General features: G+C 43.6%; 1 protein-coding gene across 1 annotated transcript in view; it reads left to right on the top strand.

Annotated features, from left to right (window-relative positions):
* Positions 1–23,579, top strand: part of CNIH3 (cornichon family AMPA receptor auxiliary protein 3) — a 1,135,308-nt gene that overhangs the window by 691,564 nt on the left and 420,165 nt on the right. Inside the window, exon 3 of the mRNA XM_069608707.1 lies at positions 13,581–13,628. Coding sequence (XP_069464808.1) covers positions 13,581–13,628 — 48 coding nt within the window. The remainder of the gene's footprint in view (positions 1–13,580; positions 13,629–23,579) is intronic.

The raw sequence follows: 23,579 nt of genomic DNA, 5'->3' as shown, positions 1-23,579 counted from the left end.
GTGACGCGTGTGCACAGTGCCATGTGTCTACGTTTATTGACTGCACAGTTCGGACACTTGCTGTGAGAAACTTCTACCCCACCACCCTACACACCCTTCACCGCCCCCTCCTACACTGCGCATACCTCGGTGGCTGGAACCCACACACACTGCCTTACTGTCTGACTGCCTCACCACTGCACCGTCACACTTCTTTTCCTACTCAAGGGAGCGCGCACACACAGACACACAAACACGCTCTACCCTCCCCTCTCATTGTACTCTTCTTTCCCTCAAAGAAAGTGCTGAGTGGTGGGGACACACACTGCCATGGCTTTGCAGGAAAGACACACCACCCTCAGGGTCTACTTCTTTCCTATTGGGAAACTGTAACAGAAGACATTAACTGTAACAGAAGGCATTAATAATAATAATAATAATAATAGTAATAATAATAATAATAATAATAATAATAATAATAATTTGGCATTTAATAATAATTTAATTTGGCATTTATATAGCGCTGCGAACCCTCAGGTATCTGAGCGCTGCTTATTATTACCCATGGTGTGTGGTGCTCATTTATCGACCTCGGAAGGATGATTCCAAGCCGGGATTCCAAGCTCTGCACGGATGTCAAAGCGAGCGCACTACTCGCTGTACCACTTGACCGGCTTAACTTTAACAGAAGGCATTTTCCTAGTTTTTCATCTGTAATTGTTCAGTTTCATTTCTGTACCATAAAAATGATGGACAAATAGAAAAAAGGGTTTGTAAGGACACCAGGAAGTACTTAAGAAAATGTATATGACTGCCTACATTTTCAGACACACTACTTAATGGCAAATACTTTCTCATTAACCGTTTCAGCACCCCTTGGCATTGTGTATCTATACTCTCTAAAAGTGGTCTAATTTTTCCCATTGGGTGCATTTATCTTTATTAATGTGGGGAGGGGTCAGTAGGATCCAGACCACCCAAGGCCAAGGAGCCACAGGAAGAAAGCGCGCTCAAGGTTAAGAGGTTTGAATGATGGGATTTAAGCACTGAAGACCTGCCCAAGTCTCCCGGCTCATCTGACCTCTTCAATTATCTCTTGCCAAAAGTCTAAGGGTCTAATTCCCAGATCATTTTCCTATGGGATTGCACCATTATAAAACACTTCTGTGAATCAGGCCCCAAATGTTCTCTGTCAAGCAGCACTGGGTGAACTACCCCCAGCGATTCACAGGACACTGAACAGAGGAAGGGACTGGTCTCATATATGGCTGACTCTGTGAAGCCAGGAGTGCACTTTTCATTGTTCATTAATTATACACTGTAGATTTCTAGGAATTTACAGCATCTTGTTTTGTGACATTTAATGTCAGTATTAGGTAAAGGGCCACCTTGCCTGATTCTAAAAGTGATTAATGTGTGAAATATTGTTACTTCATGGCTTATGATATGATATGATAGGTTATTTATAACGCGCTTAACACCCAGAGGTTTCTAAGCGCGGACCCGGGGTCGAACCTGTGTTGCTCTGCGTCTTGCTTCCAAGGTGAGCATGTTGCTCCTGAGCTATCCTCCCGAGGCTTGGTAATACTATGGAAGGCTATGATAGTCTCTGTTATGGTATGGAGAGGGGAGATATGTCTGAAGAGAACAGGATGCTTGGGAGGACCTGGGCCCCGCTCTAATGATGTCAGTCCTGGGAACAATGCGCATGAGGCGGTGTTAGGTGAGCTGTACAGCACTGAGCGAACGATAATGGATTCACTCCTCGTCAGACACAAGCACATATTCTGCTGATCAAATCCTATGAGTATTAGTGAATATGCTACATGATCAGTAGCTCAAACTGAATATTTGCTTCATTTAAACTTTCAATGTATCATGAAAGTTATTGGTGTCCACTTCATTAAATTCCACATTATAGGGTCAACGCGTGTTTGGCTCTCGTGCAAGCTTTGCGCTATATGACATGATTTGCTTGATATAGTAAGGGTGGGGATAAGGGATAGTATTTATGAATCACAAAAGACACCTGATCGTGGAGGGAGACAGCCTATTGGGCACAAAGGTTCTTTTCCGCTATCCTAGATTATATGATTGTCGACTGTTATTTTTTCAGCCAGGTCAGAGGCTTTCATGTGGATGAAGGACCAGAGAGTGATCATTCACCATTAGTATTACTCATTGATCTATGCAGGCCCTTGACACCATCAGAGGATACTGAGAATTCCCCGCAGACTGGCTATCCAAATAGTCTGCATGCGGAAAGGAATGCTTACTCGCAGAAGACATAGAAGATATGCGTTACCTACTCCACCATAAATAGCTCCAACCAGCAGAGCTGGTGGCAAAATTCGCCTGCCTGGTGGAGTGGCTACGGGACAAAATATGTGAGGTCCGCAAGTGGCACCCGAGGAATACCTCCCTCACATATATGTTCATGGCCCTTGGTATGACGCCTACTGTAGGGTACAGAAGAGAATTTTGAACAATGCAATTAGGGGAGGAATCCTTTCAGCTGGCCAAATATACAACCAGAAAACAGAATATAAAAGGTTTATATGAAATAAGAAGAAGGAACACATAAGAAACGGTGCAATCTCTTTTCTCTATCGGTGTCCAATATCGTTCATACATCATTTTGGAAACAGTTAGCCAATAGCTGGAAGAAAAGAGGGGAACTCCCAGGAGTAATGATCACTAAGTATACTTGCGTGCCACACTCAGAGGGCATTTTTTTGTGATGAGCTCCAGGAAATGGGTCAGTCTATAGATAACAGCTTCTCCAGTAAAATAATCTTCTTGCAGCCAGAGATCATCAAAGCCATTGATCAACTGAAGCGCAGGAAAGCGGCACGCCCGGATGTGTTGACATTGGATATCTTTGTTGGATTCTCCATCTGGTGGGCTCCCATCCTGGGTAAATTATTTGACGCAATCAGAAAGGGTGCCATGGTCCCGGTGCACTGGGGAACTGGCATAATTGTACCAATATTCAAAAAGGGTGTCCCTTAAGATCCCCACTGTTGTAGACCCATCTCCTTACTGGGCATATCCTCATAAATGTACGCCAAATGTATCTTAATGCAGTTGGAGGACTGGGTCACCGAGAATAACATGCTGGTTTCAGACATGGCTTCTCTACTAATGATCACTGCTTCACACTAGCATAATTATTGATAAATATTGCAGGGTTGGGGGGCACTGTGTACGCCGCATTCCTTGATCTGGAGAAGGCCTTTGATTCCATAGACAGGACACACTATGGCACAAGCTTGATGCCGGCGGGGATGCTGCTGACAATGATTAAATTTGACATAGGGAAACCAAGGCTGCAGTAATGTACACAGGTGCAGGGCACATTACCCTTTATTTTGAAACCAACAAAGGCCTAAAGCAGGGCTGTCTGCTTGCCCCAATGTTGTTGATCCTGTTCATGTCAGACTTCGATCCGAAAAGGCCCGATAATAAGCTTCGCCTCCCCAGGTTACGGAATGTTTAGTACAGCCCTACTGTATGCAGACAACGCAGTGATTTTGGCTCTAACTGCAGTTAGCCGCAAGCAGGGACTATCATATGCCAACAACTTCCAAGAAAAGAACAATCTAAAACTAAACAAAAATAAAACCAAAATTATGATTTTTTGCAACCAATAGAGGTACTAGACTCCTATCGGTATTTAGTCTTAAAGTTCTCTACGAATGGCTGATTGGCCGCACATATATAACACCAGGCTGAAAGGGCGGCCCTCAGGTTAAGCTGAAAGTATCTTCACTAATGCTGTATAGAAGTGAGGTTTAGTGACATCAGGACCGCAAACCCTGGAGGTAGCACAGACAGGTTCCTGGCCAATTACCGGACCTCCCACCCGCTAGACCAGGTAGTGCACTGAAGAATCAGCTGGGGCCCCAGAGTGTGGAATTACTAGCGCAGTCCATACTTTTATCTTATTTTGCAAAACTCATACTAGGTCATGCTGACAACCCCAATGTGGCCATTGGGCTCTCGGAGATGCAGAGACGTGTTTATGGGAGGGCAAAAGGGGCACTTGCCCTGGGCCCACACCTTGGAGGGAGCCCCCACAAGGCTGCTGGATGTAAAGAAGTAAGATTCGTTTGTTCACCAGACTTAAATAGCACACATCGGGATATTGTATTGCATGGTGCTGAGGCTCTAAACCTATTACCTGTCTGTTCTGGCAAGTACATTCTGCCTCGATCAATTCATCATGTTACGCTTTCTGTGTTCATTGTGGTATGTATAGATTGTGTGTTCATTGTGGCACAACTCCTGTAGCATTCCTTCCTTCCTATGGGAACTATGTTGATTATGTGCAATAGCCAAATTGGAAATGCATATTGGTAAATTGAGTGCCACAATGGTTCGGAAGTTAGCTTGGTGTGTTAAGCACTCATTGCAGAGATATGTGTTCCTACGCAAGATTAGAATAGCACATTCCTGTAAGGTTGGCTGAGTCTTTCCTATATCTGAAGTTTATAAACCTGCCTGCATATGTACTTGGTCTTGCAGCAAAACAAGTGCTATTATCAGCAATGTACCTGCACCAGATAGGGGTTGCTATAAAAACGAACATGTCATTCTTATGGTGAAGGTCTAGAAATTGGTTTATTCAAATGGGGTGTTGTAAAACCTAGGCAATCACCTTCAAATGATAAGCATAAACTGTTAGTCCAAGAGAAGAATAAACATCCGAATGTGGAACCAAAGCATTCATGTTTATATCCTGGCTTTGCTAGCAGACAATACAGTGATCCTGGTCAATCATCTAATATCTTGTACATTAATGTACTGTATTCTGCGAAATTTGCCTCCTCACATGCTGGTAGCATCGATTAGCCCATTACTATGTAAACCATTTGAGTGGAAGGGGTGGTAGACAGAAGGGAGCGGTCCAGAGGGTGCAGGACTCGGGCAAGCCTATTTTAAAGTCTGATCATTTGACACAACAAACAGTTTCAATTATTGTAAAAATCTAAGATTTTTCTGCATGTTTATAAATAATAAAGTATGTAAAGCTTTAATATACAAAAAAAACCAACCCAGATTAGATCTGTTAAATCGCACTGATTGGTATGCTGGTACTTATGTACCTCTCTTAATGATGGGGAGAATGAAGCTATAATCATTCTGTGTCACACCCTTCGATAATGTTTTGTTTTTAAAAATGGTCATGTTTGGTAATATGATTGGTGTACTTTCCAAGTCAGTTTAATAAAATGAGATTATTTTAGTTCATGGTAAGAACTGGTAATGAAAGTGTTCAAATGCAGAACTTGCAGAGTTGGCACAAATCCCAGATTTACCCCTTAACCAGTGTGTGTAATGTTGGGCATCTAATTTAATTGTGTATTGCCTGGCCTCTCGAAATTACCAGTCCCTCAACCTCTTAAAATTGTCAGCCCTTTAGAGAGATTTCCATCTGAGGGTATGATCTTCAAAACAGCCTCACTCGTGGTTTCACCGGCTATAGTGTTGCTTCCACTATAATAGTGAGCATGATATATTGCACACCACAGGCACTTTAATCTTTTGATCTCTAATGGCAACACTATTTGAAAACCGTGTTCCACTTATAATATCAGTCTGTCTGGATACAGACACCTTCCTGGTAGCTTCTGATATGCATCCACTATCCATGCTACGTTATGTGTAGCTTTCTCCTTCCTACCAATTAGACTCCTCTATCAATGCTTGACCACGTTTGCGTTCTGTGAGGCAGCAAATGTGTCTATTCTGGGTTACATGTACCTTTTACATACAGTCCAGCATTACCTTCCTGGATTTTATTGATAAAAAGTCTCCTGTATCTATGCTAGAACAGAAGTAACCACTTCATCGGCTGATAATGTGGCCTTCAAATGCTACTTGTTTATCATTCTGATTAGAGAAAGGATGAAGAGGGTAAGGGGACCTTAAGGGATTAAACATCCTTATTTTTAATGCTGTGAGGCAGCATATCAACCTATGGGTTGTGATTGTGGGAATGGGGGGCAGATATTCTTGATCACTTAATTCCTTTGGTTTGGTGGAGGGGGCCCCAAAGCTGTCCATGCCCAGGCCCCAAAAGTGCTTAAAATGGGCATGCAGAGATGGAGGCATCCGAGACCATTGGCAAATACAAGTGGTACATGTTTGGGTGCAGTCTTTGGCATGGCTTCATAACAGCAAATGGAGACTAAAGTAAACATCCAATCTTGGAATAGGAAAAAGTCCCTGGAGTCTGATGTAGTAAAAACGAAATCTCTATGCTCTCTGGCAATGTACGCAGATCAGAAGAATTTCAAGGCGTGCCCAGCCCCATTGTTAAGCTAAGCTCACCAGCAAGTAGGAAGTTGCTCATTCCGGCCTGATTGAATGTACTTCCCCTACTTACTTAAAAGGACGAGCTGGCTGAAGGTGCCACAAAAATGCCATTACCACATGGAGGTGAACGAGGATCTGGCTCACTTTCTCCTGATTTCACCGCAGTAACACAAGGAGAGGAAGGACTGTTTAAAACCATGCTTCCAAGGTCATCATATCAGGTCTTTCAAGGGAGTTGTGTCTGCTGTATTTATCTTCGACGGTGCTCAATTTTGATATAATCTAGCAGAGTTTATAAGCAGAGCTGCAAAATTGAGATTGTATATTATGCATGCACGGTATAGGACAAGAGAGGTCATGAGCGTCTAATCGATATTTGATCTGAGACATAACATCTGTTTTAATTGTAACCACGTGGTGTGGAGAGTGAAGATTTTAAATTGGTTTTATTGTTTCATTTATGGTTGTTATTGTGTATGTACCTAACAACTGGAAGGGGACTAGGGTTTTTTTAGGTTGAGGCCAGGACCGTGCCCTACACGCGCTGGAATTTTTTTACAAAAGATATCCTGCGCCTCACTTTCTCCCCCTACTCGTGAGGTAAATGCTCACAGTGACCCCTCGAGGGTGTGCAACTTCACAGTTCAAACCAAAACACAGTTCTGGACCATAGAAAATTGAAAAAAATATATATATTTATTTTAATTGTACCATATTTCATTCTATTCTTTAAAAAAACATATACAACCTAAATAGGGCTGCAATGTAATCCTTTTTTAAAAGTTTTGTAGAAAAATGTTATCTCACATACATTGCCAACGTAAACAACGCACCAAATGTTGACACAAATTAGAAAAAAGAAAAGGATAAAACAAGTGATAAATTACATAAAAACTATTAACACCGGGTTCAGTACAAACAACCTCCACCTCAATCTTATCACTAACCTAATTCATCAATACATAGACAAATAGACAATAAAATACATTTGCATAAAATCACATTACGAAATCTACAATCAATTCCAAGAAAAGCAATCACTGTTACTAGTAAAGCTCTATACGTGTAACAATCAGCTACCTAGTACTTAATCCTTATGTAAGTTAGGATTGCTCAGTAAATTTTTTGAATAAGTACAGTCTATCACTGCTCTATTTTAGCCGTGTCTCGGTCACACAATATCATTGTCCCGACATGTTTCTTTCCCTAAATCTATGAATCTTGTGCAGGGAAATTCTTCAGGGGTATTGCTTCAAAGAGACGAACAGTATCACATTAAACACATTTGTATAATATCGATTCCTTATGGAGAAACTTGGTTTGGCCAGAAGTTGCCACCCTCAATGGGTTTCCTTCTTGTTATAAATGACTATAACCACACTGCAAATGTTTACAATAGTAAGAGGTGTAGGGAGCGCTGCTTTTTAGTAGGGCGCTGCTTCCCTGGATGGATGTTGGAAGGGAACCCGTCTTGTACGAGTCTTCCTGTGAGTCTCTATGGTCGTATCTCATGGAGTATAAACTTCTGGTACAACTCTGCAAAGTTGGTTTAAGTAGCAAGCTTTTTTTTATTAAAGCTTTCAGCTAGTTTGTAATACTGCTGGTTCCTGGCTTGCGTGATTGCTTCATATTTGCCAGCGGAGTTATTGTGTATGGCCCTCACTATAACTGTGGCTGCCGCCGGAGTTGTTTTCTTTCTGGCACCCGCAAATGGGAAGTAACCGGGTCATGCCGAGTTTGGCGGACCCGGTAATTGCCCATTTGCGGGTGCCGGAATGGCCGGCCTCCTGGTCCCCATTCTGCCCTACAGGGCAGAATGAGGGTCGGGAGCATGGTTGCACCGGCACCGTTTATAACGGTGCTTGTGCAATCATGAGTTCTGCTCGCGGGTGTCCGTATGCACGCCTGGTCAGACTAGGCGTGCAGTCCGGCACCGGCGAGCAGAACTCATAGTGTGGTGGAGAGGTAACAATGGCGCTGGTAGCACTACCGGTGCCGTTGTTGCCTTTCCGCCACACTCATAATGAGGCCCTATGTGTTTTTATTGTTAATGGAGAAATCCAAAATAAAAATCTGTGATTGATTGAACCACAAAAGACGTCCTTAAAGGCATTTTGGCACTAAGTGAGTGGCTTTGTATCCGTCCTGTTGTTCCACCTTGAGGAATGGGCTACTAGTATTGGCCAATTGAGCCAGTGCCAGACCGGGTTCAGAAAAGGTCACGGTACCTCCATTAAAGGTTTTATAGTGAAACATCTGCAGGAACTCTCTTGGTTTGGCTCTTGCTCATCACTGTTTGTGGCCTCTATGGCTCTGTCTGCAGCATTTGATAAGGCTAATCAATCTCTTCTGCGGACTAACACTAAGTGGGGCATTCCTGATGGGCTCCTCAGAATTATAATCGACCTGCACAACAATCCTGTCCTTCAGGTTTACTTGAATTGAGAGGGCCGGATCTCCCACAGAATTGAAGCCACATCAGGGTTGATACAGGGATTTATAATGGTTCCTTGTCTCGTAGGTGAATATGTGGGTCTCGTTTTCTCTTGTTCCACCTAAAATTGGCAATATTCGTTTTTGTTTTGTTTAGCATATGCCAATGATTGTTTACTTTTTGATTGTACCCCTATTGGTTTACAGCGACTCTTGTCTGTATTACAAGGAATCGCTAGCGCAAATTTCTTGGAAATAAATCCTGCAAAGACTAAGGTGCTCCAAATCTCGAAAAAACGCAGGAAGGTTTATTTTAAATGGTTTTTAAATAATAAGGGATCAGTTGATGGTTTCACTTATTTAGGTTATCCCTTATAATGCCATCGACAGAAAATGAAGATTATGGGCATTTTGTCTCTCAAATCAAATACATCGGCAATCAAATGTGGTAGATTCTCACTGTTGCCTCTACTGCGATATTTCCAAAGGTAAAGCAGTCCCAAAAATGGTATTCTGCGTGGAACTACTTAAATCGTGGGCAGTAGAATTTTCTTTAAATAAATTGGTATCCATGATTTGGAGTAAAGCCCTGAGATTTCCAAATGCGGTGCCACTGTCTGCAATCCGATATGAATTGGGACTCAGGTTGATGCAAGTGAGAGTGAATTGGCGTCTTTTAGCATTGTACCAAAGCATTATATCACCTGTTTTTAATTCCATCTATGCAGAGGGAGTCTGTCCTTTTAGAGTGTGGGAAAGACCATAAAGACCTCATATCAAATCCGGTGGGGGTAAAATATGCCTTATACAAACAGGACGGGTGTAATACTATTGCCAAATTTCATATCTATGTGTCTTTGAATCACCTGAAGCACGAACATATGATCTTGCTCCCCCTTATCTCTCCTCTCTCCTCACTTTCTACACCCCTTCCCGCTCCCTTCGTTCTGCTGATCTCTTCCTTCTCACCGTCCCCACTTCCCCATGTCCCTCCTCACATTTCCACTCCTTTCAGCTAGCCCCCTTACACTGGAACTCCCTACCTCTCTCTATCTGCTCCATACCTACCCTTTCCTCCTTCCATGCTTTCCTGAAATCTCTCCTTCACCATTCCCCAACCTGATACCTTTACCTCCATTCATTTCTCTCTCCTTCCCTCACATCTCCCCCTATGCACCTCTCCCTGCCTGCCCCTTTCCCCCTACCTCCTTGCATCTGCACCCTAATACCCTGCTGTTTCCCTTCTCCTTTCCCTTCCTCAACCCCTCCTTCCCTCTTCCCTCACAGATTAATTGCTCTACTTACTGTTTTATTGGTTTGATTCATGTTTTGTAAATTGCTTCTTGTTTGTTTGTTTGTTTTATTTATTTGTAGAGCGCTCCGGACCCGTGGGTAGAAGGGCGCTTAAAAAGGCGGTTACAGGCATAACATATACATTACATTTACAAAGTACAATAATTTACAAAGCAAGAGTTTACATACAACAATTTACATATAATACAAGTATGGTTGCGGCTGTTAGCTTATTAGAGGTGGGGGTAAATGCTACTCATTGTTCAGTAACCAGCCAATAACAAGTTTCCTAAAGATCGGGAAGGGTTCATTGGTTTTAATTATGAGTGGTATGGTGTTCCAGAGTTGGGAGGCTAGCACAGTGAAGCTCGTGCCTCCTGCTCTTTTTAAGGCAAATCTGGGCACTAGCAGGCATAAGGAGTTGGACGATCTAGTGGTGCTAGATGTAGGTTTTAAGGTGAATTTGTTGGAGATGTACGGTGGGGCTAGATTGTTTAATGCCTTGTAAGTGAGGCAGATAGTTTTGAGGTCAATTTTTTGCTGTATGGAGAGCCATTTGCACGCTTTCCTGGTTGTGGAGATGTGCTCACGCCTTGGGATGTTGAGTGCTGCGCGTAGAGCATTGTTTTGGAGAACCTGTAGTTTGTTAGTTACGGCTTGGTTGGCTCCTAGGTACAAGCTGTTGCAGTAGTCTAGTTTGGATTGGATGAGAGCTCTGGCCAGAGTGAGGCAGCTGTCGGGGGATAGGAAGGGTCTGCTAGCCCTGATTAGCTTACCCGTATAGGCAGTGGCCGAGGCAGTTGAGTTGATTTGTTTGACAAGGTTGGTGTTGGCATCAAGGTGGAAGCCTAAGGTTTTCACACTTTTAGCAATAGGGATGGTGTTACCGTCTATGATAATGTTCTTGTAGCTGGGACTGAGTTTGGACAGGTTATTGGGAGAGCCGACCAATAGAAGCTCTGTCTTCTCATCATTCAGGCAGAGGCCGTGGGTGGCCATCCATGCCTGAATGATGGAGAAGATTTCGTTGATCCGGATGACGTCCGCATTGTAGTTGCCTGAGATGGTGAGGAGAATCTGGGTGTCATCTGCATAGTTGGTGTAGGTGACACCCAGACGGTCCAATATGTCAAATAGAGGCTTCGTAAATATATTATACAGGGTGGGGGAGACACAGGAGCCTTGTGGGACTCCGCAGGTGATGGGGATCGGGTCCGCAGCAGCTGTGGTGGAGAAAACTCGCATGGTTCTATTTGCTAGGAAGGATTGTATCCATGCAGAGGCAGAGGAGGAGAAGTGGGCTGCGATAGATAGGTGGTTGCATAGTATTTCGTGGTCGACTAAATCAAAGGCCGTTGAGAGATCTAAAAGAAGTAGGATTGCTGCATTGCCTTTGTCTTTGATTTCATCAATCTGACTTTTGAGGTTAACCAGAGCGGTTTCAGTACCATGTTGAGGTCTGAAGCCAGATTGACGCATACCTAGCAGTTGGTTAGATTCCAGGTACTCCTGAATCTGGATGTAGGCGACTCTGTCCAAGATTTTTAGCAGAAAAGGGACAGTGGTGATTGGTCTATAATTAGTTGGTATGGCTGGGTCTAGGGATTGTTTTTTTAGGAGAGGGAGTACCCAGGATTGTTTTAGGTTGTTGGGGACAGAATTGTTATCGAATGAGAGGTTGATTAGCTTGGTGATAAAAGGGGAGAGGTCTCTGGCCGCGTCTTTTATTATTTGGGCAGGGCAACTGTCCCCTTTGCAATTAGAAGGTTTTAGGGAAGTAATGATTTTTTGGACTTCTAGGCTACTCACTTTCTTAAAGGTGAAGTCTATGTTGGCTTTGTTGGGTGTCGGTGGGCTTAAACTGGGGTTGGTTGTTTTGTTGCTGAGGAGTTGTTGACGTTTGTTCTCAATTTTGGTCTGGAGCCCTGTGATTTTATTGTTGAGGGCATTCTGGATGCTGGTGCACCAGGGCTTATCTTTTGAGCAGTTGTCTGGAGGGGGATTGGGGTTTTCTAGCTCCTTTAGAATTTTAAATAGTTCTTTGGTGGAGGAGCCTGCCTGGTCAATCCTGACGTTATAGGCATCTTTTTTGGTACGAATTATCTCGCTTTTGTATAGCGTGGAGATGTTTTTGAGATTGGATTTGTTTTCAGGTGATGGGTTGGTTTTCTATAGTAGCTCTAGTTTAGCTTTCTTTTTCCTGAGTAGTTTGAGTTCGGGAGTGTACCACGAGTTCAGGTGGTTTATTGGTTTGCTTTTGCGTAGTTTCAAAGGGGCAATGGTATCAATGGCGGTAGCCATGGAATTGTTGAAGGTGTCAACTAGTAGGTTAAGGTCAGCCTTGTCCGGTAGAGCGTTAAGGGTGGGTAGGACCAGAGGTAGTAAGGCTTCGGGGGTAATGTTACGCTTGTTTCTGGTTGGGCAGGCTAGAGCCAGGGGGCGTTTCTTAGGCGTGGCCCGGTTGGTGTGAATTTCGAGTGGGATAAGGTAGTGATCTGTCCATGTAAGTGGTTGGGGGGCCTTGCAGGTGGTGTTGCAGTTGAGAGTTGCTACCCAGTCGAGAATTCTGCCTTTCTGGTGGGTCGGTGAGATACTAAGTTGTGCGAAACCATGCTCAGTGAGGGCGTTTGCTAAGGATGCGGCTGGTGCGTCCTTGGGGTCGTCATACCCCAGATTGAAGTCGCCGAGGATGATGGTTTGTGCTAGTGGCTTGGAATTTTCAGTGATGAGCGCTGTGATGTCTTATAAATTACTATGTATGTTGCTGTTATAATGTAAAGCACTTTGGATTAAAGCGCTATATAAACACAATAAATACAAATACAAACATAAGTGCAGCGATCTTCGACCGTATCTCGCTATCTTCCCTGATCGTAACTCCTGGGAGAACTTTACTGGCTTCAGGTGAAACTTGTTGCTTACAAAAGAAATATTGATAAAATATCGACAAATAACTCAGGCAAATGCCTATTGTCATTTCTGTGGTAACAAAGCAGTTTGGAAAACGCTAAACACTTATTGGTTCATTGTAATGTAACAATTTTAGACATTTATTTCAGGGGGGTAATGTCATTTATTGACTGTGAACTCTTCCGGGAATCGGGCCAGAGTGGTCGTTTTGTTCCATTGTGTTTGGCTGTTTTAGGTTTTTTTAAAAGTCGGAAGCATACCAATTTGGATGAAATGTAATGTTTGAATTTTAACAAAAATCTCTCAAAATGTTTTGCCGTAGTTAATGATGCTTGAGTATTTGATCAATCTGTGATGTTTTTGTTATATATTGTATACAAATCTTTATACAAGGTGTGTGTGTTTCACTATTGTAAAGGTTACACTAACCATTTATAAAGTGTTTGTAATTGCGTAGAAACATCTAAGTGGGGGCGGGGGCGGGGTCATTTCTAGCACCTGGCATTCAATATATTCATGTATTTCAAATCTCTTAATCACATTTTTTTCCAGCTTTGAAAATTGACCTATTAATTGACTTTGTGTGTTACTCCGAGGCCTCTGGTCTGATCTAATGCCCCCCCTTTTCTTTGACCCCTTCACAGCGGGAGCGCTTGAGAAACATTGAGAGGATCTGCTTCCTGCTGCGAAAGGTAGGAATGACCTTTCCTGACATGCGCAGTTCAGCCGTGTGACCTTTAGAATGTGAGGGACATGAACTGCATCAATGCTCAGTGGGTTCTGTGACTGCCTGTGGTGCTCTTAATGTCAAATAACCTAGTGGTGTGTTTACCACTGCAGTGTAAAGTTTACATTGATCGATACTTTTCATTTTATTTATGGGAAATGCGGTATCTGCCATGTGGATAGTGATGCTGGCGTAGTGTACATAAGCCATTTGTACATAGTTTTAATTTAGAGCACCTATTGCATCTGTACCTTACACGTACTCATCCTCTCTGCATCTTGGTTGTCCTCTTTCTTTGCCTCTTTGATTGATCCATTGCATCGTGACTTTCTGGTTGGAGCAGGAGAAGGTGCAAGGCAGCGATAAGCGGAAATACTTCCTTTTTAGGTCTGGCTACAGACAGCATACCCCCTGGACTACCTAATGAAATAATTCACAATCTTATAGGGAGTATGCTGTCAATTACAAGACTGATGAAGCATAAAGTACTTGTCATTGGCCCATAGCTTCCATGCCTTGCTCCCTTACAAGTGCGTTGCCAATGCACAGTGCATAAAGAGTCCTGCACTTAAACTGGTGGTCCTTGACACTCTCTCACTTGAGATCCCTCTCATGTAACCATGTAACCATCTCTCCCACTCATTATTTGACCCCTTTTGGGGTTGGGACTGGGTCCTCTATTGCGGTGGCAAATTCGTTGCTCAGTTCATCCAGTGGAGTCTTGATCCAGCCTCTGGATGGCACTCCAACCACAGAATGTTTCATTAGCCTTCCTACATGTGCTGGCGCTTTTCCTGGCACTTCTCACCTCCTTTCTTTTGTTTCCTGTGGGGGTTCTGTTGTCCTTCTTACTCGCCTTAAGTTCCTTGTTACCTCCCTTTTGTTTGTGCATACGTCACCTTATGACAGTCTTCCCCAATGTGCTCTGTCATCCAAGACAGAGGAGGGAACAAATTGAAGAAATAAATCCAGAAACCCTCTGGTTTGCAGAGTAGGGTCTTGTGGTCTCTCCTTCTAGAATGAACCTTATTTCCTTCCAGTGCAACACTGGATTTTGAATTGAGTGCGCTTATATCAGATTGGTGTTCTGCCATGCAATCTTAATGTTGTTGCGCTGTTTTGACCTATCGTTTGCCTCGCCAGCATTTTAGAATGTCGATGATATAGGTACACATTTGCTGGACATTTTCTTTAAGAAAAACATAATGTAAGTCAGGGGGTCCTTCATATGGTGGATCCTGGGATACATCTTGACCCACTAATGTTAGAAATTGCTCAATTTCGATCCTTGTCCGATTCTCTATAAATTGGACTAAATCCGAAATCCTCCCTTTGAAATCTTAACTGGTGCCTGGAAATGGTTAATGATCTGGGAATTAAACTTATGCCAGGTGCTAAGACATCATTTGAGTTATACTATTCTGCTTTGATTAAATATATGGAAGGCTGCACACAAACATTTATCACATTGCTGATGTCATTAGCTGGTCAGGCGGCAGTGGCAAAGATGATAGTCTCACCTAAACTACTATGTTTTTTGGGACATGCCAATATCTCTTAGCAATAAGGGTTTCGCTGATATGAAGGGACTAGTCTCAAAGATCTGGTTTGGGGTCAAATCTAGTGGCATTGTGGGAATTCCAAAACAGACAACATTCCCAAGCGGCAATGGAATACCGAACTTTTGGGGATACTAACTGGGGTTACAGGCAAACTTTGTAACATACTGGTTCAGCGATGGTGATAAACTTCCTGCGTGCATCAGTGGTGAAAGCTTGCACTGACCACGTTGCACTAGATACACCAGTCACACGCGGCAAGGGTTAGATCCCCAGGTGCCATATGTCAAACTTTGAGTATACGTTGTGCTTGGCAAACCATAGTCGATGTATTAAAAGACAACTATCATGCTACCCCACTGCTACATATATGACAATCATATGACCTTGACTTGACTTTGTACCCCAATAAGCGTATTCTGGCAATTTCATGGAATCGACGTGTGGGTAAATCTTTCTTCTGAGGGCGGATGTATCATGCTAGATGCGTCACCAGATCAGGTAACCAAAATCCCCACAAGCAGCACTGCAGGATCATAAGATGCAGGTATCTCTGAAACGACACTGGTCCGATTTGCCTAAACCTGCAAATAATAATGGCCTAGATCAGATTGCGATCCACACTGATATGAGCCCAGAATTGATTTCCAGACTGAATTCCTATGGACAGGAAGGTAAACCTATTATAGCGCTTACATCTCTAAGTGAATGTAAAGCGGATCTCCAGACACCCTTATATTATACCCTGACAAGATTACATATAAAGACACTTTTAGACCAGATGCGTGCCGGCTTCCCTTCCTCTCACAACTGAAATTTCAATTCCTCTGTCTTGTCTACAAGTCTCTCCATGACCTCGCCTCCCCCTATCTCTCTTCCCTCCTCTCATTTTACCATCCCTCCCGTTCTCTCCGGTCCGCTGATCTCTACCTTCTCACAGTACCCCCTGCCCCTTGCGCCACCTCGCGCTTCCGCTCCTTCCAACTCCTGGCCCCCCTCCACTGGAATTCTCTACATCTCTCCATCCGCTCCTCCTCCACCTACTCATCCTTCCGCTCCTCCCTGAAATCCCTTCTTCTCCACTCCCCTCCCTGACCCTCTCCTTACCCCCCTCTCCCTCCCCAAACCCCTACCCCCCTCCACTCACCTCCCCCTCCTCCCACTGACCTCACTGGACACTGCCACCTAGAGGGCAAGAGGCCACCTGGGACTCTCCCCCTTCCTGCTCCCCCTTCTCCCACCCTACTAGCATCGACCCTGATTCTCATACCCTCTACCTTCCCCCTCCCCCCTCTCCCTCCTCCTCCCCTCCCCTTGAGTAAATTGTTCCATATACTGTACTTCTGGTTTATTTCACGTTTGTAATAAGCTTCTCAAAATGTTGTATCTTGTTGTTAATCTGTAAAGCGCTTTGGCGTAAAGCGCTATATAAATTCAATAAACATAAACATAAACTTGACCAATAGTTTTTTCCCATCATGTCTGATCCTTTGCTCAGACTCCTAGAGCTCCCAGGCTTACCAAGGTGACTGGGCTGCGAGAGTTGAAGGAAGTTATGGAAAAGGACTCAGTCAGGAGGTGATCTGGAACGTGCATTTAGATGACCGGGTTGAGTCTTGTAGAATGGAGATCTGTAGAACAGAGGTTCTTAGGATTGACTATCATCTAACGGGATTCTTAGGAGAAAGTCTCATGGTGCAGAGCGCGCGGAACACTCCGAGTGTCGGGATCCTGATGCTGCAAGGCGAGGTAAAGGTGTGGGAGCAGAATTATATTGGTGGGCCATTGGTGCAGCTGTGATGGATGAGGAAGATGACATGGATCGTGCTGAGGACTCAAGCGGGGTCAACTCTTGCAGGTCTTCCATTGGTGCCTTTGCCCTATGGGTACGTCTGAGATTTCTGACACTGGGCTTGCCAAACTGGTACCATACTGGGATTCTGCAAACTGAGAGTATCCAAGATTTGGGCAAACTTAGAGTAGACTGCTATTGTCAAAATGTGACTATACAGAAGTGCAATGAAATGGGAATATACTTCTGGAAGTGTATAAATGGGCATGAATTGAGATTTTGCTAACTAGATGTCTACTGGAACTGAGTAAGCGTCCTTTGTGAGTTTACTGAATTAAACTACGAGTATGCTGGAAGTGTGTACACTGTAATAATGAGCAAAAATTGAAAGAATGATATTGTAAAATCGGTCATTCTGTATATTAGTGGTCTGCAACCTTTCATTCTCCAGATGTTTTAACACTACAGCTCCCATCAGACCCAGCCAGCACAGTGAATGGTGAGCGGTCATGGGAGTTGTAGTCCAAAACATCTAGAGAGACATAGGTTGCAGACTCCTGCTGTATAATGAGATACTGCTAACTGGGAGTATACTGACATTTTACAAACGGAGTTGTTGCTATGGCCATTACAGTGGTTGCATGCTAGCCGTGTCCAGGCGTGAACCAAACTGCAATTCGTTTTCTATACACGGAGTCTACTTTAAATTTGTAACAGCTCCCCTTGGAGTATACTGAAATACTAAAAACTAGATGTTAAACAGGGAATATACTGGAATTGTGCAAAATGGGTATATATTGAGACTGTGCAACCTGGGAATACGCTAGCACAAACCAGAGTATCCTGGGTTTGTGAAACTAGAAATATACTGTGACTGTATAGCCTGTGGAAGACCTGGACCTTGCCAAGTAGTAGCGTACTGCGACTTTGAAAACAGGGCATAGGATGGAATTGTTACATTGGATGTCTACTTGAACCAGAGTCTGAATTTGAAATGTGGGAGTGGACTTGGATGTTCAACTGGAAATATACTGGGGCTGGCTGACTACACTGGCAATATACTGGGATGTTAAAGCATACTGAGAATATGTTCAGATTGTAAACACTGGAACTATCAGACTGGAAGTATGCTGGTATTTGCAATCTGGGACTGTGCTGTGATTCCTAAATCTGCAAATATACGGAGAATTAGCTAACTGTGATTATGAGACAAATGCGTCACAGTAGACTGGGAGTGTACAAACCACAAAAAAGTGACTATACTGGAACTGTACAAACTGGACATATCCTGTGACTGTGCAGGCTAGGACTGTACTGTGATTGGTGAAAACACAGAATATATAGCGCTATCAAACTGGGCGTTTGCTAGCGCTTTTAAACTGGGAGTGCCCTGAGTTTATGCAACTGGTAATATGCTAAAATGATCAAACTGTAGCATTCTGGGAGTGCACTGAGATTCTACAGGGAATGTGTGAACTGGGAATACACTTGTGTTGTCAAACTGGGTGTTTTCTGGAATTTTCAAACTAGGAAAACTGGGTTAATCACACTGGGAATATACTGGGATGTCAAACTGGGACTATAGTGGCATTGTAAAAGCTCAGAACATACTGGGATCATGCTGACATGCATAACATGGAACTGCCCACACTGTGACTATACTCTGTGGGCAAACTGGGAGTCTACTGGGATTGTCCACATGAGAATGTACCAGTATTCCAAAACTAAAAATACAGTGGTTGAGTACAATGGGCTATACTTGCATTTTGCAAACTGGGAATTTACTAGGCCTGTGAGTACCAGATGTTCATTGGAATTGTGTATACAGTGTTTTACAAAACAGGTACACTCTGAGATTGGTAATACACATGAAACCTTCATGGAATGTAACACTCGGTGCATAACCTGGCATACTGCCCAGTACAGGTATACTGTAGGGATCAAACTGGGATTTTCTCAGGATTGTCAAATTGGGACTATACTGGGATCGCCATTCAGCATATACTGGGTTTTTGTGATCTAAGATGTATTTATTTACTCATGCAGGGAGGAACAATGCTCTTTTGATCACAAAAGAACGTACACAAGATAAAAAATCAGACTTGATGGGAAGCAGTGAGCTTTTTAACAATGGGGTGAGTTTGAGGGACATTCTGACCAGATTGTGTGAGGGAATAAATGTAACAGTCAAAGGGGTCAATACATGGGTGGACATGCATAGATTAAGGGCAACCAGCATTAGACATTTTAAGTGCTGGTAGGCGAGCTGTGTTAGGGGTGTGACTGTAATGGGTGACGTGCTAGAGCAGAAGCAGTAGAAAGCAAGGGACAGGATAGAGGCAAGGGAAAAATGTTAGCTAGAAGGCAGATGAAAGGTAGGTTAAGAGAGAAACTCAGAGACGAGGAGGTCAGCTTTTAGTTTGGCTTTGAACAAATCATTGTGGCCAGTTTCTCAGATGTAGAAAATTCCATGAAGGTGGAACAAGAAGAGAGAAAGAACGGAAGCAAGAGGAAGCACAGAGAGGGCGAGTCAGGGTGGAAGAGCAGAAATTACGAGAAGGCTTGTACAGTTGGATAGATGAGGATAGGTATGATGGATCTCTTTCCGTGAATAGATTTGTGAACCAGTAGAAAAAAATCAAATTTGGTGCTATTTTACATCGTCAGCCATCCAGCCTAGTGACGTACGAGGATGTAAATGTGACGTGAGGGAATTCAAAGAGTCCTGGTAGCGAAGTTAATGATTTTGTCGAGAGGACAGAAAGCATAGTTGGGGAGACCAAAGAGGGTGCTGGCATAACTTTCTCACAGTTTAAGATTTAAGTGCTGTCCGCGAAGAGTGTAAAGAGGAGAGGACCCAAGAAAGAGCCATGTGGAACACAAACAGTTAGAGGAGTTAGTGAGAGGTGGTGTTTCTCCAGGAGACAGAGAATTTGGGATGTGTCAGGTAGGATTGAATCCAGGCAAGGGCTTGAGGGTGAATTCCAAGAAGACTAGAAGAAAGACAGCATTAGGGAGATCAGAGTGATTGACCACATCAAAGGCAGCGGACAGGTCCTGGAGAATTAGGATATAGGATAGGTTGGAGTGCTTAGCAGAGGAGATCAAGTTGGAGACATTTACAAGAGTTGTTTCTGTGGAGTGACAGGAGTGGAGGCCTGCTTGTAGGGGGTATCAAAGGTTGTGGATGTCTAAGAAATTGGGGACTCCTTTCACTTCCAACCAATAACAAGTGCTGATATGTGCGCCTTCCTTAGAACGATACACCCAACCCACTGTCATGGAGAAATTCTGCCCTCTAATCTCATGCTAAGCAACCCTAAAATGTTTGCTCCTTTCTTGGTTCACTTTGTGAATGCCTCTTTTTTCTACGGTTTGGTCTCAGACTCAATCAAACAGGTGGCAATCACACCTCTCTTAAAAAAATGACCTTAACCCAAAGGACCCAAACAATCTACGTCCTATTACAAACTCACGTTTTCTCCAGAATTTAGTTGACAAAGTGGCATCTGTCCAATTCCAACAACACTTGGAAAAACTGGATATCCCACACCCTATGCAATCAGGTTTTTATCTTCAATCAGGTTTTTATCTTCATCATGGCACGGAAAGTGCCCTATTAGACCTGCAGTTGCATATGCTCGACTATTTGGAAAAAGGCAAAGTTGGTCTTCTTGTACTTGTAAGACACATTTGATTTGCTTGATCATGATCGCTTATTGGATGCATTGATCATGACTGGGAACCGCTCTAAAGAGGCCAAAGACTGGATTCACTCCTTCTTGAGCAACAGGGAATCACCAATATGCTGGGGCGTAGCATTCTCTGACTCAGATAAAATACTATATGGCGTCCCACAGGGTGCATGCTTATCACCTGATCTCTTCAACATCTATATGAAACTGTTCTGTGACTTATTATCCAGCCTGGATATGTATTTCGCCAATTATGCTGATGACACCCCGCTCGTGATTGATGTGGAGATCACAAAAGTGTCTCAGATTGGCTCAACTCCATCTACGACTCAATTAAAGAGTGGATGTGCAGGAACTGGATGTGAATCAACCCCACAAAGACAGAGCTTATAATCTTTGGCTCTGCACAGGCGAGAGCACAAATCCATGATTCTGGTGGGTAACTGTATAGACATCCTCGAGAAAGGGAAAATATTGGGCGTTTATATATAGGCTTCCCTCAAGTTCTAAGGAGCATGTTGATTCAGTTGTCAGTAACTCACACAATCACCATAGAGTACTGGGACTCACCAAACCTTTTATATCACAATGAAAATGGGAACTCTTGGTCCAAGCCAACATTATGCCCCGGCTGGACTGCTGTAACACTCTTCTTAGGAGCCAATAATCAATGTAACACCAAGCTCCAGATGATTCAAAATGTAGCAGTGCAGATCATTTTTGATATTCCTAAAGAGGGAACACATATCCAGAGACAGAAGGACATTACACTGGCTAGCAGTGTCAGCCAGAGCAAGTTACAGGGTCCTTTCCGTGGCACATCAATGTCTACATGGGAAAGCTCCCAGCTATCTTAAGAAATGCAAATCCCTATAAAACCCTCCAGGCACCTAAGATCAGGTACCCCAGGACAACTGGTAGTACCACATGCTAAAAAGGCCAAAGGATGTGGGCGCTCTTTCGATGTCCGTACGCCTCAAGCATGGAATTCACTACCTCTGAAACAGGGCCTAGAGAAATGCCACTTGGCGTTTAGAAAGCAACTGAAGACCTGGCTGTTCGAATAATTGCCATTCCCTTGCCTGTCTTACCCTTTTGTCCTATCTGATCCTGCTGATCTTATGTCTGTGTATTTGTGTTTGACTGCACCCTGATGCCTCCGGCCTTTGGCGCTATATAAACCAATAAGAAAAATAAATTTAAAAAACGATGGTTGAACACAACCTTTTTAAGAAGTTTGGATTAATATAGAAGGGGAAACAAAGGGCGAAAGAAAGTTGGTAGATTCGGGTCAGCATCTTGCTTTTTTAGGAGAGGGATGACCATGACCATTTTGAAAATAGAGGGAAAGAAAACGGAGTGGACAGGTTGAAGAGTTCAGCAAGATGAGAGGCCATTAAAGGGGAGGTAGGCTTGAATAACTAAGGAGCACAAGGGTCTTGAGGGGCACAAGAGGGGTTAGCCTTTATCAGTATAGATAATTCTTCTTCAGTATTAGCATGACTGAAGTGGAAGATAGCGTCAGAGGATGAGGGTATAGTAGGCAGAGTGTAGTGTGTAGGAGGATGGTGTGTGAGGAAAGTGAGAGTCTCTCATTTTGGAAATGTTTACAGCAAAGTATCCAGCTACATCATTAGCTGTGCGAGTGGAGTGGATAGTCATAGGTTTAGGAGGAGTTAGTTTAGGGTGCTATGTAGCCGGCGGGGATGGATGGAGTGAGAGTCAATAAGGATGCAGTAGGACTTGAGAGAGTTCAAGGCACAGAGGTAAAGTTTGAGGTCCTCATGCAAGCGGGTATGCCTCCATTTGCACAACAGCTGATGCATGTCTGTGAGGCAGAGTGTATGAATGGGGTGACCCATGGTTGAGGATGCTGAGACTGGACATACGTTATAGTATCGCATCCCAAAAGTCCGAATTACAAAATCACGGAGCCCACTAGCCTGCATTTTGTAATTCAGACTTTTGGGATTTTGGCCGTTTGTTCCCTGCACTGTCTATAATGAATGCGGGGGACACCCCGGCACCCGCCGAAGTCCATAATACTGACCTGGAGGTGCAGGGGACACCCCCACAACCCCTGCAACCCAGTTCGATATTATAGGCTTAGATCTTATCTACTATGCCAAATCTGCACTAAATGTGCATTCAGCGTTTTAGATACAGTCTTTTCGTGCGATCCCACTGAGACTTAGTGGTGAAAGTAAGCAGTGGGAAGTGAGAAGAGAATGAGTCATATAGTAGTGATTGGAAGCTGGAGTAGGGAGTGTATTTGGAAGAGGCACCAGGTGTGAAGGAGGAGAGTGAAAACTGTAGGTTGGCGAGAAAAGGAGGCATTGCAGAAAGTTTAAATTTCTGTTTAGTAATAGGTGAGGCAAATAGTGAGGAGATGTCAGAGAGTGGAAAGGAGATGGTGGTGGAAACAATGGAGTAATCAGATATGGATGGTGTGACAGTAGTATGAGTGGCTGAGAGAGAGGTAGAGATGAATAAGAGATCCAAAGTGTTACCCCCTGTGTGGGCAGGTAGGTTATGGATAGAGTGGAGAGCATGGTCATTAAGAATATACTGAAGTTCGGACATCTAAGAAGTGGTTGGAGAGGGAAGGCTAAAGTCAGCTAGGAGAATGAGAGGATGTTTAGTGGTCAGAGAATCTGAGAGTTGCCCAAATTCATCAAAGAATGATCTAGTGGAACCAGGAGGGGTATAGATGGATATGATGTGAACAGAGTGAGGCAAGAAATATTAAAGATGGTGAATGCAAAAGAGGTAGGAGATGACGTGCCATTGGAAATGTGTGAGGCATTGAGGCGGGAAGAGAGTAGGTGCCCGACGCCTCCACCTCTGCCATTCAGACAAGCCGAGTGAAT

Source organism: Ambystoma mexicanum, chromosome 4q (genome assembly GCF_040938575.1).
Source record: "Ambystoma mexicanum isolate Mex_15411 chromosome 4q, UKY_AmexF1_1, whole genome shotgun sequence".
Lineage (NCBI taxonomy): Eukaryota > Metazoa > Chordata > Amphibia > Caudata > Ambystomatidae > Ambystoma > Ambystoma mexicanum.
The sequence above is the reverse complement of the archived record's forward strand: the minus strand, read 5'-3'. Positions and strand labels throughout refer to the sequence as shown.